This window comes from Megascapheus bottae, chromosome 6, assembly GCF_031878675.1.
Source record: "Megascapheus bottae isolate mThoBot1 chromosome 6, mThoBot2.hap1, whole genome shotgun sequence".
NCBI classification, from domain to species: Eukaryota; Metazoa; Chordata; class Mammalia; order Rodentia; family Geomyidae; genus Megascapheus; species Megascapheus bottae.
The window spans coordinates 43,323,831-43,347,740 of NC_143514.1; the positions used below are offsets into that span (position 1 = coordinate 43,323,831).

The 23,910-nt window shown below is 39.6% G+C and overlaps 1 protein-coding gene across 2 annotated transcripts in view; it reads right to left on the minus strand.

Moving 5' to 3' along the window:
* Positions 1-23,910, minus strand: part of Patj (PATJ crumbs cell polarity complex component) — a 264,480-nt gene that overhangs the window by 222,590 nt on the left and 17,980 nt on the right. Inside the window, exons 7-13 of one of the 2 annotated variants that reach the window (XM_090334725.1) lie at positions 23,427-23,555; positions 14,498-14,716; positions 12,233-12,335; positions 10,249-10,340; positions 7,734-7,875; positions 6,001-6,144; positions 2,097-2,173 (exon numbers count right to left, since the gene is read on the minus strand). In XM_090334725.1, the coding sequence (XP_090190851.1) occupies positions 2,097-2,173; positions 6,001-6,144; positions 7,734-7,875; positions 10,249-10,340; positions 12,233-12,335; positions 14,498-14,716; positions 23,427-23,555 (906 nt within the window). Of the gene's footprint in view, positions 1-2,096; positions 2,174-6,000; positions 6,145-7,733; positions 7,876-10,248; positions 10,341-12,232; positions 12,336-14,497; positions 14,717-23,426; positions 23,556-23,910 lie in introns of those variants that run through there. The other variant, XM_090334724.1, reaches the window with a different exon arrangement.

The following is a 23,910-nucleotide window of genomic DNA, read 5'->3' on the forward strand; positions in this document are numbered from 1 at the left end:
TTAGCCCTTAAAATTTGAAGAGTTACTAAAGAGAGATAAGTCTTAAGACACTAGAACATATAGTTTTCTATAGCAAGCTCTAACCACTTCTATGAAAGCCAGCTGGCAGAGGTACAGACAGATTTCACCTTCTTTGGGAGTCTGGGGAAATATTTAAATCTTTTGAGCCTGGCCTACAACTATTGTTCAGAGCGTCAATAATGGATAGCCACAGAAATTCCTTGCAAGTAAAATTATTTCACTAGTGATTTGCATCTGTAAGTTGTTAGTAAAATATGGTCCATCTGGAGGGAGGGATAAGTTAACAATCATACAATTATAGCTTCTAAAATACTGGGTTGCAAGTAAGCAGAACCTGGAAAAAAGTGAAATCACAGTGAAGTACTTGCATTTATTCACTCATCCATCTGGCCTGGCTTCTCCCTTCTGCCCTTCATCTCTCAGTCATCTCTTAGAACAAGCTAAAGTTTGAAATACACTGTTGCTCTAAAATTGCAGCTTTAAAGTTCTTTTTTTTTTTTTTTTTTTGGTCGGGGGTTGTTGGCTTGAACTCTGGGCCTGGGCGTTGTCCCTGGGCTCTTCAGCTCAAGGCTGGAACCACAGCACCACTTCCACAACTTTAAAGTTCTAAATTCATCTGGCTCAAGCCTGTAGTCCTAGCTACTCAGGAGGCTAAGATATGAAGATCACAGTTTGAAGCCTCTCCAGGCAGGAAAGTCCGGGAGACTTTATCTCCATCCAATTAAACCACCAAAAAACAACTGAGAGTGGAGGTGTAGCTCAAGTGGTAGAGTGCTAGCCTTGAGTGAAAAAGCTTAGAGAGATTATCCTGGTCCTGAGTTATCAAAGCCCCAGTACTGACACAAAATAAACTTCCAACTTCAAATTACATGTGTGTGGAACTCCACCACTTGAGCCACAGATCCACTTCTAGCTTTCTGATGGTTAATTGGAGGTAAAAGTCTCACAGACTATTATGTGTAGTCTGGCTTTGAACTGCGATCATCAGATCTCAGCCCCCTGAGTAGCTAGGAGTCTGTCTCCTATGCCTAGTCTCCCTGCTATGACCTAACCATGAGACAATTAAGATCTGAAAAGGTGGTTTGTTTATGCAGAGGATAGAAGTTAAACAATAAGCCTGTGGCAAAAGAGACCGTCAGTAAGGGCAAGCAATCACCATTTCTCAGAGCATCAAACCACTGAGGACAGGAAGGCCTTTTGCTAGGTGATAGCCTAATAACAAAACAGTATTCTAAATCTGTGAAGAAGAGAAGCAGCAGCTATAAGAGTGGACAGGCAAGCACAAAATTTTCACCAACACAACTCATCTTAATAACACTAGGTACTTTCCAACAATAGACACTAAAAATCAAACACAGAAAAAGAATCTCCAGATAGCCATCCATTGTCAATGACAAACATGTAAAAAAAGTAAATATCATTAGAAATATGATTTGATTATTACCACATTGGATGGACATGATTATTATAAGCTTTCTAACAGAACTTTCTGTCTTTGTATGGATTCATACGGGGAAATGGAGTAAGTCCCTTCTAGATGAATCTAATCACAGGTGAAAGAATACCTAATGGATCACAGGTATTATACAACTACATTCCACCTAAATTACTTCCTGTTTATCTAAGTACATTTGCTAATCATTCCTTCATTTTCTTCATAAAACTATAAGGTTCTTTGTAAAATGTAGTAATTTCTACATCCCTTTCAGAGTGCAATAAAACAAACAAATCATAAAAGCAATAATAAAAAATGCCAGCAATTTTAAGTAGTAGATATAGATTATAAATTTAAAGGCAAGCTCTCTCTCCCTAGTACTTTCCTGCCTATTGTCAACTTAAATGGTTTCAACATGAACTGAGTATCTGCTAATTGTAACTGAAGCTATGTGCAGTCCTTAATTGTTCTTACAGATTAAAATGCTTTAAAAAAATCAATTGATTGATCCAATAGGGAAGAAAGGCAGAAGTCTGGCTATTCTTTGACTAACCCACTCACCCATTTCTTTCAATGACAGTGTTAGGAGCTTGATGTGAAATGAGATGTGAATGTTTTTTATTAGAAAACTCTAACATACCATTACTTCATAATCAGGGCCCAGTAGGTTCTCCCATCTGGATTTCAACTCATTTTCTAAAGAGCATGGGACTCTTTCTGGATATTAAAAATTAAAAAAAAAAGTTACTGTGAGCCAAATACATTTTACTAAATTGTTTAATAACAGCACAATAAGTTAAAAATGAATATAAAAGAAAATGCATTAACAAGCCTATTAGAAAATGGAAATCAAACGTGACTTATAAGATTAATGTAAAATGGAAAGACTGGCTATGGAAAGGAGAATTTCAAATGGAAGAAGAAATGATAGGCAAATTTTGAAGACATACAGTTTATATATAAATATCCCACAATGCATATGCACTCAAGTGTGCGTGTGCGCGCGCACGCACATACATACACACACACACACACACACACAGCATGCACACACAAATTCAAAACTGGATTCGGAGGCTTTAATTTAAATGTTAAATTATTTCAAAGTTGCAGCAATCCATCTATCAGGGAGAAGGGTGAAAACCTATCAAGCCATCTCTATGATCCCCAAGGCACAGTGTCAGGAGGCACACGAGGTGGTGTGGTTTGATTCATAGCTCAAAGAGCTTTCATATAAAAGAAACTTTGCTTTTACAACACTCTTTTGTTACTACTAGGTTATTACCATACTTTTATCTTTTTAGTTTAAGTTTTTTGGTAGTATTAGGATTTGAACTCAGAGTCCCATTACGTGCTCAGCTTGCCTGCTAGGCTGGTGTTTTATCATTTCAACCATGTCTCCAACACTCTTTTTTGATAATTAATTGGAGATGGAGTCTCCCCGACTTTTGTTCCCAGGCTAGCTTTGATCCTCCACATCTCAGCCTACTGAGAACCTAGGATAACAGACACAAACTTCTGGAGTCTGACTTTTACAATGTTCTTGATGTACTACTGCCTTCGATGCATATGTTAAGACCACTTCAAAGAGCTAATACTGATTTTAAAGGTCATTTATTTCTCTATATGACCATCCAGAAATTCAGAACAGGGAATAGTCTGAAAAATGCCCAATAGATAAAAGGTCAAAGTACTAAAACTGTAACTTCAACTTATATCCACACGAATAGCAATGGATGAAAAATGTCATTTTCCCTTTAAGTTAAACTCTCTTCTTTTTTTGTCCTAAGACTGGACAAGTCACGGAACACTTATCACAATGGACACAACCATCTGCCTAAAGTCAACCAGAATGTGCAGTATCAGCTCTTTCAGTCTTCAATAGATAGCTCACTGCAGGTGCCCAGGGTGTTTAATTACAGTATACAAATCATTAAGTTAAACAGCAAACTGCAGAAATCAGAGATTAAGACTAATGAACACTGAAGAACTTAAATTACAACATTTACAAAGGAATATCTAGGAACTAACTCTATTAACAGACATGCTAGATCACACGTAGAGAGTACTTAACTGAGGAATCTATTAAAAATATCAAATTCATCTGAGCTCTGTACATTTGTACCTTTGCTGGTTGGTATTTCTTTAAGAAATTCAAAGAGTTCTTAAATTCTTTAATTAAGAGTTTCAACATCTTGTCTGTTAAATTTCTTCCAGACAGCAATTTCTTATCTGGTAGATAAATCTGAACAAAGTCTGCAATGAATTGGCTGAATTTTATGATTAAAAACATGGCAGTCAGAAGATAGTTCATATCTACATTTGAAATAATGTTGACATTTCACCAGCAATTCTCTTGACTATATTTTTACCTTTCACCTACACAACGGGAATGTGGTCATGTGTTCTAATGCACAGCACAAAGGCCTGAATGCCAGCAGAAAGAGATTAATTTTACTTTCAACAGCTCAGTAAATCTTAGGCTACACAAATGATCAAACAGAACAATAGCATGATGTAAGCAATTATTCCACAGGCAAAAAGGAGAGCGGAACTTCATAGCTGTTGGAAGACCTCAGTGGAACTCTCAAACTGAAATTATATATATGCATTAACTATACTGTAGGTAAGTTCACCTAGAAAGTACAGATTCTGTACTGGGAAACGCAAGACAGGGGGATCAGGAATTTCAGACCAGCCTAGGCTATTCAGTAAGACTCTGCCTCAAAAACAAGGTCAGATGAATGACTCAGACCTGTAATCCCAATAACGTGGCAGGTAAATATTGGGAAGATTGTGGTTCAAGGCCAGCATGAGCAAAAAAAACAGTTAATGGAGACTCCATGTCAGCCAGTGGCTGGATATAAGGAAATGCCTATACAGGAAATATAAATAGGAAGATGATGGTCCAAGAGGGCTCATCAAAAACACAAGGCCCTGTTAGAAAATACCTAAAGCAAAAAGGGCGGGAAGCATGCTCAAGTAGTAGAGAACCTGCCTAACAACACAGGACCCCAAGTTCAACTAGAACTCCCCTCCCCCCTCCCAGAAAAAAGTTCTAGAACTATTTCTAACTTCAAATGTGTTTGATTTTCACCCGAACTTTTAGTTCACTAAAAGTTATCTGGGCTCAACTAAATTAAAACAGCAGAGACTAATTGTTACCTACTTGGGTCAAAAAGCACAAGAACATAGGTTTCTAAATGGAATGAGATGCCTGCCTTTCTCAGGTTATTATTATTATTATTATTATTATTATTATTATTATTTTGCCAGTGCTGGGACTTGAACTCAGAGCCTGAGCACTGTCCTTGGACTTTCCCAAAGCTAGAGCTCTACCACTTGATCCGCAGCACCGTCTCTGGCTTTTTCTATGTATGTGGTACCAACGAATTGAATCTGGGTCTTCATGCATGTTAAGCAAGCACTCTACCATTCCTAGCCTTCACATGCTATTCTTTCCTGGGACAGTAGAAAATCAAAGCTGAGATCGTGGATAGTGTAGAGCATTCCAGGACTTCCACTTAGCAAAGCTTCCCAGCTCCTCTGGAGGGAAGTAGGTGGGGCTGTGTTTCAGAATGGAGTCCTTGATAACTGGTGAAGTACCAAAGTCTGTGGCAAAAGGACAATGTTGCAAAGTAATAAAAAGAGAACAAATACAAAGATAAGAAAGGTGGGCAAAAACAGTCACAATATTTAATGTACATATATGAAAATGGAACCAGGTATATTGAGAGGATGAGTGGGGATTGGGAGAGATAGGATGGAGGGAGGAGATTACACAGATTAAGAAGCATTATACTCATAAACTTACATGTTGAATTGAAAGTCCTTTGTACAACTACTTAAGCATAATAAAAAAATTAAAGAAATGCAACATATAAAAATGCATACATTATTAATATTTATGTGAGAAGGAAACACTGCTAGATGACAAAGTTAGCTGTAATCTACAGAGACAGATAAATCAATAATAATGTACAAACTGAGATATGCAGTAAGCAGAAATGCTGAGAACAAGAAATGAAACAGTGCTGGGTACTGCTAGCTTACCCTGTAATCCTAGCTACTCAAGAAGCTGAGATCTGAGGATCATGGTTCAAAGCCATCGAGGACAGAAAAGTCCCAAGACTCTTACCTTCCATTAGCCTTCAAAAAGTGAAGCTATGGTTCAAGTGATAGAGCATCAGCCTTAACCACAAAAGCCAAGTGAGAGAACAAGGTTTTGAGTTGAAGCCTCAGCATTGGTATAAAAAAGAAAGGAGGAAGAAGGAGGGGTAGGGAGATGGAGAGAGAGAGAGAGAACAGGAGGGAAGGAGGAGAGGGAATGGAAAGGGGAGAGGAAAAGGAAAAAGAAAACACTATATACTGAGTATGCATTCAAATAGAAAAGAAACAATATGTGCTTGGTATCCTACTGCCAGAAGATCCCAATCCTATCATTAAGAAAACCCTATTTTAAATCTCCAAGATGTCTCCAATATTACTCATATTACATAACCATAGAGAAGAAATGGTAAACAAGGTGAATGCTTTGGGCCTACCGAGTTTGTCTAAGGCTTGCATGTTATCCTTTTTTGGACTATACATGCTTTCTTCATCATCCTCATCTTCATCCAGATTTGTTTCTGTGTCCACAGCGTCAGGCAAACAGAGAACTGTTGTTCTGGGTGGTTCTATAGCAGTTTCTGAAATAAGAATGGCTAACTTCAACCACTGGTAGCTGAGGAGTATAAGTGATGTAGTTAGTCACTCCTATTAAAGTTCATTTCATTTTATTTATGTCACCCTTGCTTTCTTTTGTACAGCTTCATTGTAAGTAGCTCAGGTAACTTACATCTACAATTTGTTTCACCTAAAATGCCCCTTGGGGAACCAGTCATTCCAAAAAATAAACTTGTCAATAGTGGGTTTTTTGTTTTAAAGGCAAGGGGAATGTCAGGGGGGTAACAAGTCAGTGGAGGAGAAAAGCAAGGTCAAGTCCATGACAAAGAAAAGAGAAACAACTGCCAAAGTTTTATGCTTTAGCTGTTGTGGCACTTAACCAACTAATGTCTCTGGCACAATATATCATGATATGTACAACAAAGAAATCTACTTACATAACCTTATAAAATGCAGTGAGGTAACTAAAACTTCCCCTGGGTACAGAGGGGTCCCCTCCATAGTTCAGTGGAGCTAAATAAAGTGACAGGAATTTTCCAAAGTTTCAGCCCCTCCCTACCTATAGATCTCTTAACCATAAGAAAAAGTGAAGAATCTACTTATGGTAATTTGTTAAATAATTGCATATTGCTTATAACCTTTCTTTACTTTCTTTCTTTGGCAGTATTGCAGCTTGCACTTAGGGCCTTTACTTGCTAGGCAAATGCTCTACCACGTGAGTCATGCCCCAGTTCTATGTGCTCAGTAAAAAATTTTAACCTGAATCTCACTTTAGTTTTACCTTCTAACTCAGAAGAAACAGCAGCTGGAAAAGGAAATTTAAAAAAATGCCAAAAGGAACTCTATCAAAATTGGGACAATCTATTGAAAAACAAGCTAGACCCTTCCAAAAGTCTATGTCATAGAGGCAGAGATGGGGGATTCTTATAGATCAAGAAACCAAAGAAGCCAGGCACTAGTGGTGTAATCCTAGCTACTAAGAAAACTGAGATCAGAGGATCATGGTTGAATCCAGCTTAGAAAATTCATCAGATCTTAACTACACTTAGCAAAAAGCCAGTAGTGGAGCTATCGCTCAAATGGTAAAGTGACAGGCTTGAGTGAAAAATCTCTACACCCTAAGTTCAAGCCCTTGCACTCATGCACATGCACACACATGTATGCACACGGGCACACACACTAAGGCATGCACATACTAGTAGAGGGGGGATAAAATACATGTATTTAGGCTTCTGTTTTATGAGGTTTTATGTGGCATTAATAGGGAGCAAAAAGGTAAAGCAAAGTGTTTCTCGGGAACTAGAATTTTTTGTGTGTGCTGGTCCGTGTGTGTGTGTGTGTGTGTGTGTGTGTGTGTGTGTGTGTAACAAATGACATTTAGGTGCCTTTTGAAAAAGTAATTTCTATCTCCATTAAGTAGCTGTTAGAGCTTTGTCAGAGTGCACACCCTATCACATTATCATAAACAAAGACAAGCTGACAAATTTCTCCCCAGCCACATTACATAGGATGAACAATTTTCTCTTAGTCAAATTCACAGAGCAGTGCTCACTATTCTTTCGTAAAGCCTGGCTGTTTGGAGGGGAGAAGGGCCGCGGCAGTCATTACCGACCTGCATCAGAAGGCCACTCAGAGGGAGATGTAGCTGGAGATGGCTTCCTGCGCACAAGGGTCAGGTGTACCACCTGCCCACCACTGCGTAATACTTCCACCACTTCGTGATTGGCCAATCCCTCAATATTCACACCGTCTACCTAAAAGCGGAACACACAGCTTCTATCAATGGTTTTAAGTTAACTACCCCTATTTCTAGTGCTAGCAATGGTGAAGAAATGTATTTTATCACCAAAATAATTTATATTAAGCCTTATAAAGTATTTCTAGGGGCCAGGAGTTTGGCCTAGTGGTAGAGTGCTTGCCTGGCATGCACGAAGACCCAAGTTCGATTCCTCAGTACCACATACATAGAAAAAAGCCAGAAATGGGCTGAGGCTCAAGTGGTAGAGCTCCAGCCTTGAGAAAGTCCAAGGACAGTGCTCAGGCCCTGAGCTCAAGCCCAGGACTGGCAAAAAATAAAAATAAAAATAAAGTATTTCTAAATCAGATAGTAAAGCATGCAAAAAAAAAAAAAAACCCAAAAAACACCTCTCCCACAAACTAGAAAACAATCCAAGTCTGAGTCTAACAGCCTGAGAAAGGGAAAGGATTTTAATCTGATGGAACTCAAAACTCAAAATGTCATGAAAGAAAACTTGGCACCAGTGGCTCACTCCTGTAATCCAAGCTACTCAGGGGACTGAGATTGAGGATCATTGTTTGTTAGAAGACAGCCAAGGCAGGAAAGTCTGTTTCCAATCAACTACCAAAAAGCCAGAAGTGGAGCTGTGGCTCAAATGATAAAGTGCTAGTATTGAGCACAAAAGCTTTTGTAGTGCCCAATCCCTGAGTTCAAGTCCCAGACTGGCACATAAAGGAAGGAAGGAAGGAATGAAGGAAGGAACGAAGGAAGGAAGGAAGGCAGAGAAAGGGGAGGAGGAATGAAAGATGGTCAACTGTTGTACCTGCCTCTCAATATATTAAATTACTAAGAGCCTTTATAATAAGAATTGAAGCCATCTCCTAATAATCGAATTGAAGAGATCTCCTAATACTTTATCTCTGTGGTATCATATATTTTTCAAAGATACACACATTCCCTCCATTAGATTTTTGAACGTCAAGAAAGATATTCATAATCTAAGTCAAGTTCAATTTCACATCAGGAACAATGGTCTCTCTTAATTTTCTACAAGCTAATCACACCATTACTTTAGCTCTCTTATAAGTATTTTTCTCAAAGCATGCAAGCTATGGATGGTCTCTACACCTGCTTCACCAAAACTTTTCCTATGCCCTCTAAACACCAAGTCATGAAAGGTGCTTTTTTAGATCACACCATACTGTGTGGCTACATAAATCTTGTATGTGTATATAAATGTACGAATTCTGCAAATAGGTAGACATTAAATTTTTCCCACTAAATGGGGAAAGAAATTGTAAGTAGTAAAAGTTGTATTTTCATATAAACAAAATATTTCAATTTTAGGTGCACTTCAAATTATTGAAGTAGAAAAACTATTTCCAAAGGAAAGGGGGGAAAACAAGATGATTGAAGGGGGTGGGGGGGAGGGAAGTGGAGACAAAAACATGAGACGGGGTACCAATGTGTGAGAAGTAATGCGTCTACTATCTGGCAAATATAAATGTAACCCCTCTACACATTACAATAAAAAAATAGAAAAAAAAGAAAAATACTTCCACAAAGAGATAGGGAAAAGAAAAATTAGTCAGCAGGGTACCCATGACTCATGCCTGTAATCCTAGCTACTAATCCTAGATCTAAACATTCAGGTTCGAAGACAGCCCAAGCAAATTCAAGAGATCCTTATTTCAAACTAACCAGCAAAAAGCTGGAAGTGAAGGTATGGCTCAAGTGGTAGAGTACCATCAGAGCACAAAATAAGCCAAACACAAAAGAGAACAGAACATCAGATCGCTAAATTAATTGCATACGAAATGGGTGAGTGTAACATCTCTATGTGTATACACACGTACACATATAAGTATGTTAGTTCTAGGACTTGAACTCAGGGTCTTAACATTATTTCTTAAATCCCAGCACTCTATCGTTTGAGCCACACTTCCACTTGTGGCTTTTGCTGGGCTTTTTTGCTGGTCAATTTGAAATCAGATTCTTACCAACTTTTCTGCTCAGGCTGGCTTCAAAGCCAGAACCTCAGATCTCAGCCTCCTGAGTAGCTAGGGTTACAGGTATGAGCCCTAGGCACCTGGCATGGAAAATAACTTTCTAATAGAACAGAACACCTTTCAAATATTGGTTTGCATTTGTGTAATATACTGCTTTTTCCACATCAATATGATTAGGGAACTGTTTCTTCACTCACAGAAAAAAAAATCAGACTTCAGGCCACTAATGGCCAAATTTATAAGATTTTATAGTAACTGAGGAAATAATATTTTCTAAACCTGATGAACCTATACTAACCCACCCTCCTTTCTTACTACGATATAAAGACCAACATTTTTTTCCCAACTTAATGGAAATCTAGAAGAGTGCAATTACTTACAGCAACTATTTTGTCATTCACTTGGATCTGGCCATTGTGGTACGCAGCACTGCCTGGTATGACACTTTTCACATAAATCCCTGAAGCTTCCCCTGAAGGTGCAGACATATGGAGAAAGGAAGAAAGCTCTAATTGGGCCTTGATTGCAAAATTCCCATCAAGAGGTTAATTAGCTGAAGAGGCTGACTGGAGGCTTCATGAATACTATTTTGAACACAAGCAGAGGAATTGATGGATTCCTTCAAACTGTCACCACTGTGAGTGACCCGAATTTGAAATGACTTGACTGATGCCTACTGTTCTGGGAAAGCATTTTGTAAAGGAAGCTGATGAAATGTATTCCCCATCTCCAAGGGAGCCCAAAAGGGCCCTCCTCCATCCCTCTCACTCATGGGCTGGAGTGCCCTCCCTGGCCTCCCTATCCCTACCCCCAGAGAGGGAAACAAGACTCTCCCAATAGATTTTTCCTGCAGTTCAGTCAGTGCTCCCGGGGATTACACAAACAGGAAAACAACAAGCAAACAAACAAAAACATAACACCTACAATGCTAGCTAGTTAGGAGGTTGATATCTAAGGATCACAGTTCAAAGCCAACTAGGGAAGGATAGTCTGTAAGACTCAGAAAAACTGCACATCTGCATGTGCCAAGTGCCCACATAAAGGTTGGTGAGACAGTTATCTACACTAAACTACTCAAAGCCAGAACTGTGGCTCCAGTGCTAGCCTGGAACAAAAACGCTCAAGGACAGCACCCAGGTTCTGAGTTCAAGCCCCAGAACCAGCACAAAAAGCAGGAAGTGTAGGTGTGGCTCAAGTTATATAGCGAGTCAAGCCAATAAGTAGAAAACTAAAAAAAAAAATTTAGACTGTATTAAAATCACATGTTGAGTTTGGAGAACAAAGAAGTAAAATGACTCCTTATTCAGTAATACAAACATTAAAGATTTTTATCATTTCGTTCTCTATTATTTAGGAACAAACTGATAAGTTTATGAACCAAGCTATGAGTATTTTAACCAGACTTAGCATATTGACAATTACTCAATATGCTTTTTTAAAATTTGGGGATGCATTATTATAAACTGTACTTTAGCTCTTCTGGAACTTATTTAAATTCAGAATCTAAAAAAAGGGTGGCACGTAGAAGAATCTGAAGGCTTGAAAAAAAGATATTTCATTAGGCTAAAATAGCACATGGTGGTCTGACATGAATTTTACTCAGGACTTGAATATATTAGCTCTCTTAATCTTTCCACCTGCTCCAACTATGCAAAATAACATTTTTTTGAAGAAATTAACAATCTAAGCTTGCTACTTTTTCAGGTAAATCAAAACATTTCATAACTGAATTTTTATGTAACCAGCAAATATTTGTTTAAAAAAAAGGTTCACCTGGACTTGTCCTAATAATCCTCTTCCAATAAAAGAAAAATTCTTACAGTGAAAGTTAACAAAGCTAACCTTTCAGGTAAGAACTGAGGAAATTTTATTCAGAGATACATGAGCCATACATTTATCATCACAGTACATTCCCTTTCTATAAAAATGGAAATTATTCTAATATTTGTTCTGTCTTCTTTTTTCATGATTAAACACAGTCGTAATAATTACTGGCCATTCATAGCATACAACCTTTGTGCTAATCAATTTACTTCATCACAAACACAATACTGTATCATAGAATATGTTAACAGTTATCATATTCAAAATACATGTAATTTAGGGAAAAAAGGTATACTCCAAATGCTAGATACTAACCTGGACAATTAAATTCTCTTGTTAATTGCTATCAAGCTAGCTATTAAACTAATGAGAGAAAAAGGAGATCCTTCAATCACTGAAAAGTAACTTAATGCTATTATAGAGTCATGGTTTTATTGTTGAAGGTCTAAATTAAAATCTGCCAAGGCCTTAATTTTACTGCCTAGATCCTTAATATCCTTTATAATGATTTCCAAATATAAAAAGAAATGATTCATTCACCTGTATGAGATGTTCCCACATAGCCAACAATTCGAATCCCAAGGCTCTGTCCATCTTTTTTAATGAGTTCAACATTGTAAGTTTCAAAAAGAGAAGAATTTTCCTGAAAGGAAATAAATTTGATTACACATGGTTAGGTACATAACTGTGTGTCCTGAGTCAATTCCTGAAAGGGTTGCCAAGTTTCTTCTGTGATAGTAAAATTTTATGATGCTTTCCATGACTTTCCATGACTTCCCTAGAGCTACTCATGGGACAAGAGAAAGAGTGTTCAGGTAAACCTAATCTAACCATAGGCGCCTTAAAAACCAGGAAGGGAAATGGAAAAGCTTGGAAACATAAGGACTGAAGTATGGTTTGAAGTCGGGAGAGATCATGCAGACAGTGGAGTGAGTGTGTGTGTGTGTGTGTGTGTGTGTGTGTGTGTGTGTTATGTTTACTGAGACTTGAACTCGGGGCCTGGGAACTGTTTCCTAACTTTTTCACTCAAAGTTGATGCTCTACCACTTAAACTATAGCTCTACTTTCAGCTTGGACTATATTTATGTCCGAGAAAAGGTCATAAGCATAAAGAAAATTCAGTTTAAAAACAAAAAGACTATTAAAAGATTAAAAATACTGATCCTAAGCTAGGTGCTAGTGGATCATGCCTGTAATCCTAGCTACACAGAGGGCTGAGATCTGATGATCATGGTTCAAAGCCAGCCCAGGTGGCAAAATCCATCAGATTCATCTCCAGAAAAAGCTGAAAGAAGTGCTGGGGCTCAAGTAGTAGAGTGCTACTCTTGAGTAAAATAATCTCAGGGACAGCACTAAGGCCTAGAGTTCAAACGCCAGGATCAGCAAAACAAAAACAAAATTAAAAACCAACTGATTCTAAAACTTACTTTTCTCTTTTTTAATTTTTTTTTTACTTTATTTTATTTTTTGTCGGTTGTAGGGCTTGAGCTCTGGGCCTGGGCACTGTCCCTGAGCTCTTCAGCTCAAGGTTACTGCCCTATCCCTTAAGCCACAATCTCACTTCCCCTTTTCTAGTGGTTAACTGGAGATAAAGAGTTTCATGTTCTTACTGCCCAGCCTGGCTTTGCACCATGATCCTCAGATCTTAGCCTTCTGAGTAGCTAGGATTACAGGCGTGAGCCACCACAACCGGCTAAAATTTACTTTTCTTTCTTTTTTTTTTTTTTTTTTTTTTTTTTTGCCAGTCCTGGGCTTGAGCTCAGGGCCTGAGCACTGTCCTTGGACTTTCTCAAGGCTAGAGCTCTACCACTTGAGCCTCAGCACCACTTCCGGCTTTTTTTCTATGTATGTGGTGTCGAGGAATCGAACCCAGGTCTTCGTGCATGCTAGGCAAGCACTCTACCACTAGGCCAAACTCCCAGCCCTAAAATTTACTTTTCATACTTGTCTTTTAACTATATTTCTATAAAAGCATTAAGACATCTAACCCATAATATTTTCTCTTTCAAACATTCATGTTAGAAAATAAATAAGTCGGCCGGGAGTTTGGCCTAGTGGTTAAAGTGCTTGCCTAGCATGCATGAAGACCCGGGTTCGATTCCTCGGTACCACATACATAGAAAAAAGCCGGAAGTGGTGCTGAAGCTCAAGTGGTAGAGCTCTAGCCTTGAGAAAGTCCAAGGACAGTGCTCAGGCCCTGAGCTCAAGCCCAGGACTGGCAAAAAAAAAAAAAAAAGAAAAGAAAAGAAAAGAAAAGAAATAAGTCAAGTTCTCACTCATCACACAGCTTCTCTAGCCCTGCACAACACAAGACATCACAGAGCTATCTCATAAGAGGGGAAGACAATGGTTAGAACCCCAGTTTGGTCACAAATTGTGTCACCAGCTCACATCTGCAGTTGTAGCTGCTCAAAATTATCACTAGTTTCATATATGAGAATTATTACGTATTACCCAATATGCACACTTTTCCTCCCCCCCATCATATGATATCTCCTGTCACAAATGAATGAAACAGACAAGTTTCAATGCTGGGGTGAGGTGGGGAGGAGTCACAGAAAGAAAGACAGAGAAGGAAAGCAAATGAAAAGAAAAGGGGGGAAGGGAGTAAAAGGAGAAAGGAGGGGAGGGGGGAAGGGGAAGAGGAGGGAAGAGATTAAGCCATGTCTAGCGTCTGAATTTGGGTTCTTGTCTTCCCGGGGAGGCACAAAGGTACTGCTGATCCTAATGTACTGCTGATTTGAGTTAAAAGAATTTCTTCTTTTGTACTGTATTATTTCTGGAGCGAATGGTAGAGGTACTTACAGAGACAGGGCTGCTGTTAGCTGCAGCGGGCTGAGCAACTGGTAAGGCGATAGGAGTAGGAGGTGTTACCAAAATTTGACCAACTGGGTCTCTAGCCACCAGCATTCTGACGGAATTCCCACAGTTCCTTAGCACTTGGGCAACTTGCTCGCTGCTCATTCCCTGCACATTTGTGCCTCCGATCTTCAGGATGTGGTCCCCTGTCTGAAGTCTTCCATCCTTCAATCCAACAACAACAAAGAAAAATCAATGACTTCACTAGTTAGTAGCAAGTCAACAAGCTTCCAATTCTTTTTTAGAAATTGTTTTTATTGTTTCTATAAAGGTGATACACAGAGAGGTTACAGTTACATACGTCAGGTACCAACTTCCAATTCTGATAAAATAACTGAGAAATTTGGAAGCCACCTAAAATGTTGAATAAAAACATAACATTTGGGAATTATTGAATTGGGAACGGAGGAAACGCATTCCTTGTGAAATGTAAAAGACAGACGGTTCAAAATGGGAAAAGCAATCCGAATTCTAAAATGGACATTTGCATGAGAGTACCAATTCATGGGTGATAACCTAGAGCCAAAAGCCTGGCCTTCAAGAAAGAAAGGTTAAGACAGAAGCTTCCAGTATAAACCTAAGGAACCGTAAGCTGAGCAGCCTGTCAGAGAGCGCTCAAGACATGAGCCAAGTAACAGGAGTCAGACAGTTACTGATTAGACCTTCTTTATTCTTTGGTCAGAGCATATTTGTTTAGGAACAGTTGGTCTCACAGAGGCAGCTTGGCCCTCATTCTTTGTCAGGACCACTGACTTATCTTGGTTAGGGAGTTGTGTTGAGGACAAATTTGTTTCATGAGATGTAAAATGATTCAGCAATCCTGTTTTGTTGTTGCTGCAACTGGGACTGGCACTTGAACTGAGGGCCCAAGCACTCTCCTTTTGCCTTTTCACTCAAGACTGTTGCTCTCCCACTTGAGTCACAGTGCCACTTCCCATTTTTTTTGGTTAACTGGAGATAAAGGACTCATCCTGCCTAGACTGGCTTCAAACCATGATTCTCAGATCTCAGGTTCCTCAACAGCTAGGATTACAGGTGCGAGCCACCCAAGGCCTTGGCCTTAAAGTATGTCTAATGAACTGTCAACGGGATCTGCTGATAGCTTCTTTATTGGATAAGGGGGGAGATCAAAACTCCAAGATTTAGGTATAAACAACTACAAAAGTTTAAGTTGTCATGACCTGAAATAACCAAGACTACAGAGAAGCAAGTGAGTGAGAGCAGGAACAGGACTTGAGCACTGGGGTGTGCAGTCATGCCATCTCACGTGCAAGTTAAGTTTTCAGGAATGCAGCTGGGTTTACTACAGTGAACTACAGTTCCTGCAGTTCAGGGAAGAAATCCAATCCAGGTATTTAAATTTGGGAGTCATTAGCATAGAAGCCATTTAACATCCTGATTCTGCATGAGTTTAGTGCAAGGCATTGTAGTGCTGTTTCCTAAACTATAAGTATATTGGTGGCTATTGTTGCAATTATTTCTATTTAAATGTACACAGGCCAGGCACTAGTGGCTCATTCCTATAACACTAGCTACTTAGGAAGTTGAGATCTGAGGATCATGGTTTGAAACCAGTCCATCGAGGAAAATTCGTGAGATGTTTATCTCTAACTAACCACCAGAAAACCAGAAGTAGAGCTGTGGCTCAAAGTAGTAGAGTGTCAACCTTGAGCAAAAAGCTCAGGGACAGTACTCAGGCCCTGAGTTCAAGCCCCAGGACCAACAAAAATAAAGACATAAATGTGCACAAGTGCTTATGTGTATGTGTATTTCATCTACAGGGAAAGTCAAAACATAACTTATCAAATAATTTATCAGTTCATTGATCAATGCATTTTTTCTAAGTGTATTGTACTAGAAAATCTGAGTTCTCTTCAACATTCTTTATTGTTGTGTAGGAAAGATGCCAAAATGTCAACACAGAGTACAAGTCACAGTCGACTTCCATTCATCATGTCATTGATGAGAGCAGTATTTTAAAAACAGCCAAACTAGCTGGGTGCTGGTGGCTCACACCTGTAACCCTAGCTACTAAGGAGGCTGAGATCTGAGGAGTGCACTGCAAAGCAACCCAGACAGGAACATCCAGGAGACTCTTATCTCCTATTAGCCACCAAAAAGCTGAAAGTGGAACTAACCTAGAGCAACAGTGCTCAGAGACAGAATCCAGGCCCTGAGACCAAGCAAGTAACAGCAAAAATAATAAAGGATAATGGCTGAATCTCCACTTAAATGATAATTTTACATCTCATGCAACAAATTTGAAGTCAAAACAACTACCTAAACAAGAGAAAGTCAGTGATTCTGACAAATAAGGCTCAAGCTGCTTCTGTGAGTCGAACTGTTCTTGAACAAAACTATGGTCTGACCAAAGAATAAAGAAGGTGCTTTTAAAATTGGCTTGGCAAAAGAATATCTCCCCACAAAGTATATATTTAGTCATCTCTTAGGCACTGTTTTTTCCTATTTTACCTCAACTCAATTTAAAATGATGTGGATAATTTGCATCTGTCACTGAAAGTCAAACATTTTCTTCTTATGGAAAAAAGCAGGTGTTCTAGGGAATCTGTAAGTGCAAAAATAGTCATTCATCAAGCTGATAGAAAAGACACCAAAATGACAGCTGACTTGTCTACTGCTGTGGCCCAAGAGGCTGCATTTTATTGATACTTCCAAATTGACATTCTCCTGCTACATACTGTCTACTGAGCAAATAAACTGAAAAAAAAATTCCTTTTATCCCTGTGTTTCGTATGTGTAAATGTGTGCACATGCCCATGTGCGCCTATACTATACTTGAACTTGGGATCTAGGCACTGTCTCTGAGTTTTTTTGCTCAATGTTGACACTCTTGCAGGAGAGCAACAGCTCCTTGTCTGGCTTTTTTTGGTATTTAATTGGAGATAAGAGTCTCATAGACTTTCTTGCCTGGGCTAGCTCTAAACTGTGATCCACAGATCTCAGCCTCCTGAGTAGCTAGGATTACAAATGTAAACCTTTCTTTAATGTTCTTTAACAAAAGTCATAAATCAAGGAAAATCAATAAGTTGCTATTCATATATTCAAGAATATAGTATGCTAATCAAACATTCAAATATGAAGTTTATGAACCTATAAATTTTTTTTTTGCCAGTCCTGGGCTTGAGCTCAGGGCCTGAGCACTGTCCTTGGACTTTCTCAAGGCTAGAGCTCTACCACTTGAGCCTCAGCACCACTTCTGACTTTTTTCTATGTATGTGGTACCAAGGAATCGAACCCGGGTCTTCATGAATGGTAGGCAAGCACTTTAACCACTAGGCCAAACTCCTGGCCGAACCTATAGATTTTAAGAGGTAAAAAAATGCATACTGCCAAAAATGTAGAAGACAGAAAATTAAGCACTTTGTAAAATAAGGGACCACCTGTTCCACAGAAAACACTGACAGTATCATTGACATGGTTAAAAATAACTTTAACCAGTTAACAGCTTTTGGCTAAAATAAGTTGCATTTCCAATCCTCTGATATGGTGTTATAGATGATAATTTCATTTAATAAATGTTTGCACATATCAGAATTAAGGGTTGAGCTACAAAGAAAAAATGCAATTTTTCCGGGCATCAGTACCTCATGCTTGTAATCCTAGACACCCCATAGGCTGAGATCTGAGAATTCAATTTAGAAGCCAGTCTGAGGAGCAAAGTCCTTGAGACATTTATCTCTACTTAACCAGTAAACAGCCAGAAGTGGAGATGTAGCTCAAGTGATATAAGGTCAGCCTTGAGCAAAAATTCCTACATGAGAGTACAAGGCTCTGAATCCAATCCCCAATATCAGCACAAAAAAAGAAGAGAGGGAGGAAGGGAGGGAGAAAAGGGAGGGAGAGAAAGAGGGAAGGATGGAGGGAGGTAAGAAAGAAAGAAGAAGGAAGGAGAGCTATTAACAGGATTACTAGGAGATTTAAGTGCACCTATGTATTTCTGCTGGGAGAGGTCTCTTGGAAAGCAGTCTGCTTTCCCTCAGATATCAGCTCATACTTCTGTTCTATTGCTGGTCTTTTTGTACTCATTCATTCTAATAACTGCATCATTACAATAACACTTTTGTTATCACTGTTTTATAGCCATAAAATTACTTGTATGTTGAGCCTGGAGTGTCATAGCAAAACATCAACACTCAGTGATCTAGGGACTACTTCAGAATGGAATCACACTGAGAAGTAATTTTCCCCTGGTTAAAGGTGGATCTATAATTCAAGCTTTCATCTATCTGATTGTAGGTGGATGAAACTCACTTGCTATGATACCACGCCCATACATCTCAAAAAGGCTCACCTAGGATATAGGATGGACAGGAATCAATCCACCAAAAGATACTAGGAAGGGTGTGTGCCACATCTTGGGCTACAAACTGGGATGTTCGGTACCACAAAGTTACTTCCAATGTTCCAGCAAGTACAACCCGTAGGAGAACCAGGCAACAGATAGGGCTAGGCATAAATGCGTTCAGCCAAAGGGTTGAAGGGACATCAGGCACTGGTGGCTCATGCCTGTAATTCTAGCTACTCAGGAGGCTAAGATCTGAGGGCTGCAGTTTGAGGCCAGTCCAGGCTGACAAATCCATAAGAGTCTTACCTGTGATTAATTAACAAAAGGCTAGAACTGGAGGTGTGACTCAAACGGTAGAATGTCCAGCTGCAAGAGAAAAAGCTGAGCGAGAACCCAAGGCTATGAGTTCATGTCTTACTACTTGTATTTACATTTTAAAAAAAGGTCTGCCATTGGTGAGTCACACCTGTACTCTTAAATACTCAGGAGACTGAGATTTGGGATTTTCAGTTCAAAGCCAGCCCAGAAAGGAAAGTCCAAGAGACTCTTATCTCCAATTAATCACAGAAAAACCAGAAGTGGTGCTGGGGCTCAAAGTGGGAAAGAACTAGCATTGAGCAAAAGAACTCAGGGACAGCGTCCAGGCCCCAAGTTGAAGCTCTATGACTGACAAAAAATAAAAATGAAAAGATGAAGGGATTTCATCTGCCATTAGCTGAAATAGGAAAGAGAAGTGATTTTGTCACTCCCAAGCTATGCCACCTTAAGCAATTTCTTAATGGTTTCCATAACTATAATTTGGAAATAAAGCTGTTTTGAGGATTATATTAGAATAATGTATATTAGGCAGATGACAATGTCTGGCGTAAGCCCCTGATTCTCCATTACAGCTCTCTGATGGGCAATTCCCTCCCCTACTTGATGACCTGAAAGTGACAAGGCCTTCCAGTAAAGGGTGAGAATCAGACTTGGGCTTTTCCCAACAGTGCCTCAATGGGATTAATCTGGGAAACTCTGCACATCACAATGTCCTTGTGAAAATTCATAATGCACATTAGTATATTAAAACGCACAGAAAACTCTTATAGAAAAGGAATCTATTTGATGTCATTCAAATTTATTTGACTTTCTACTTTTTCAAAATGTCTACTGCATTTTTGCAGTTGGCAAAATGAGACTTGGGCAAACATGCCTGTTAACGAAGCTATGGTGGGGGTGGAAAAGAGGAAGAAGTCTCAACCACCCCCACAAAAACTCTTCCTTCCCCCAAGTTATACAATACTATGTCAAAAAGCCCTCAGGGGCCGGGAGTTTGGCCTAGTGGTAGAGTGCTTGCCTAGCATGCACAAAGACCTGGGTTAGATTCCTCGGTACCACATATACAGAAAAGCCAGAAGTGGTGTTGTGGCTCAAGTGGTGGAGCTCTAACCTTGAGAAAGCTCAAGGACAGTGCTTGGGCCCTGAGTTCAAGCCCCAGGACTGGCAAAAAAAAAAAAAAGAAGCCCTCAGGGTCAGGGCCAGACACTAGTGGCTCACACCTGAATCTTAAGACGTAGGATGGGGAGGATCGAAGTTCTAGACCAGCCCAGGCATACAGATGAAACCTCTTCTCAAAACAATAGCTGAGTATGGGGGCTGGGAGTTTGGCCTAGTGGTAGAGTGCTTGCCTAGCATGCACGAAGACCCGGGTTCGATTCCCGGAACCACATACATAGAAAAAAGCCGGAAGTGGTGCTGGGGCTCAAGTGGTAGAGCTCTAGCCTTGAGAAAGTCCAAGGACAGTGCTCAGGCCCTGAGCTCAAGCCCAGGACTGGCAAAAAAAAAAAAAAATAGCTAAGTATGGTGGTGAACATCTGTAACCCAATTATGTAGGAGGCTGAAATTGAGAGGACTGCAGTTCTAGGCCACCCCATTTCAATGAAAGAAACTGAGCCAGTACCTGGCTAACTGTACATATTTTAATCTTAAAAAGTGTTTTAAAAAAGAATTTTAAGGGGCCGGGAGTTTGCCCTAGTGGTAGAGTGCTTGACTAGCACGCATAAAGACCCGGGTTCCATTCCTCGGTATCATATACATAGAAAAAAGCCGGAGGTGGTGCTGAGGCTCAAGTGGTAGAGCTCTAGCCTTGAGAAAGTCCAAGGACAGTGCTCAGGCCCTGAGCTCAATTCCAGGACTGGCAAAAAAAAAAAAAAAAAAAAAAAAAGAGTTTTAAAAAAAGTTTAAAAGATGTTTCCAGCCAGGCATGGTGACTCACACCTGTCATCCTCAGGAGGCTGAGATCTGAGGACTGAGGTTCAAAGCCAGCCTGGGCACTAAAGATTTTGAGACTCTTTATTTCCAATTAACCACTAGAAAACTGGAAGTGGCACTATGGCTCAAGGTGTAGGGTGGTAGCCTTGAGCTAAAAGAGCTCAAGAACAGCACCCAGGCCTAGAAGTTTCCAAAATGAAGGGCATTAATGACAAGAGTAGCGTGAGCAAATTATCTTTTTTTTTTTTTGCCAGTCCTGGGGTTTGAACTCAGGGCCTGAGCACTGTCCTGGGACACATTTTACTCAAAGGCTAGCACTCTGCTACTTGGGTCACAGAACCACATCCAGTTTTTTCTGTGTATATGATACTGAGGAATTGAATCCAGGGCCTGAATGCTAGGTGAGCACTCTACCAGTAGGCCATGCTCCTGGCCTTGGGCAAATATCTTTAATATTAACAACTGGCCAGGTACTGGTGGCTCATACCTATAACCCTAGCTACTTAGGAGACTGAGATCTGAGGCCCATGGTTCAAAGCCAGCCCATGCAGAAAAGTTTGTGAGACTATTATCTCTAATTTGCTACCACAAAGCCAGTAGAGGAGTTGTGGTTCAAGGAGTAGAGCATGTGCCTTAAGAGGAAAAAGCTAAGGGACAGTGCTCAGGCCCTGAGTGCAAGCTCCAAGACCAGCAAACATACACACACACACACACACACACACACACACACACACACACACACACACACACAATAGGACTGCTGAATTCTCCTATCTGTTTCGGCATTCAATGTTCTGAGATTTTTTTAGTTTTAGTATATGAAGAAAATCTGACTTTCATGAGAAACATAGATGGAAAAAGGAAGAGAAGCTTAATAGCCCTTTTAGCCATTCTTCTTTGACTAACACCTGAACTTAAAAAGAAAAGAAAAAATAACAGCTGTAATGTGGAAGGTGAAACCACACAAACTTTCAGATATTGTTTCATAAAACTTTTCTCTGTGTGTGTGTGTGTGTGTGTGTGTACTGGATCTTGAAATGGGTACCTGGGTACTGTCCTGAACTTTTGTCTCAAGGCTAGCACTCTACCACTTGAGCCCCAACTCCACTTCTAGATCCCCCCCCCTCTCTCTCTCGTGCTTAATTGGATATAAAACTCATGGATTTTCTTCCCCAGCTTGGCTTCAAATCTTGATCCTCAGACCTTCGCCTCTTGAGTAACTAAGATAACAGGTGTGAGCGACAAGCACCCAGCTTCCTTTAGCTGTTTTACTGACAACAAGTGCTCTACCACTTGAGCTATAGCTGCACTCCCAGCTTTGTGGAACCTTCTTGGACCTTCCTGCACAGGCTTTTATTTGAACCATGATCCTCATATCTCAGCCTCTTGAGTAGCTAGGTTAATGGGCATGATCCACCAGCCTCTATCTGGTTTTTAAGTTTTTAAATGAGCTACTTTCAGTTGAAACATTGTTCAAATAATGAAAAGTAGAAATCTGTCAGAAAATTATAATTCCAGGGAAATGTTGGGACAAATATTTATAAACACTTTGCCCTATGATTTTATCATTTAAGCCTTGGAAACTACACTAAAGAATAAATAATGCTCATTAGCAATTCTTTTCAATTAAAAATACTGTCTTCTAATAGAATCAATAACCCTGCTTATTACAAGTAAAAAAAAAATTTAAGTTGAGTAAGGAACTATTCAACGTTGGCCACTGGTGGCTCATGCCTGTAATCCTAGCTACTCAGGAGGCTGAGATCTGAGGATTGCAGTTCAAAGCCAGCCCCAGCATGAAAGTCCATGAGACTCTAACCTCTGATTTACCATCAGAAAACTGAAAATGGCACTATGGCTCAAGTGGTAGAAAGTTAAAAAGTTCAGAAGGGGTTGGGAGTTTGGCCTAGTGGTAGAGTGCCTGCCTAGCATGCACGAAGACCTGGGTTTGATTCCTTGGTACCACATACATAGAAAAAGCCAGAAGTGGTGCAGTGGCTCAGGGTAGAACACTAGCCTTGAGGAAAGCCCAAGGTCAGTGCTCAGGCCCTGAGCTCAAGCCCAGGACTGGCAAAAAAAAAAAAAAGTTCAGGGCAGTGCCCAGGCCCAGAGTTCAAGCCATGTGACCAACAACAACAACAACAACAAAAATACTGTTCAAAATAAAGCAAAGTACATATTAACACTTATGGAATAAACCATTATTAAGCTATACTTCACTGCTAGTTATGAATCATATGTCAAAGTAACTTATATTATAAAATCACATTTCATACAATTTAAGTTTTATAAGACCAAAATGACAAAAGGTTAACTTACTCGATCTGCTAATCCTCCAGGAACGATAGTCCTCACAATCACACCACTTGTCTTTCCTCCAACTATCCCAAAACCTAATCCTGAGCCATCATTAATGAGCTCCACATCTTCCATATGGCCCCAAGAAACCTAAAAGTTAATAGCAAGGGAGAGTCCCAGCGTCAGTAAAACACACAGAGTCTCAAAATGTCTAAAGTAATAGATGTGCAAAAAATTAAACATTCAATTAATCAAGAAGATTCTCTACAGGCATTAAGTAGGTAGATAAGATAGATATTGGCAGAAAGACAAAAGTCCTTGACCTTAAGAATCTTATAATCCAGTAGAGAAAGAAACTGTAAGAATGAATAATGAAACACAAGGTGAATGTCAGGTTTTAAGACACTGTCACTTTAAAAGGACAAACCACCAAACAAGCTAGGGGCTGGCAGCTCACACCTATAAATTCCAGCTATGTAGCTATGTAAAAGGCTGAAATCTGAGG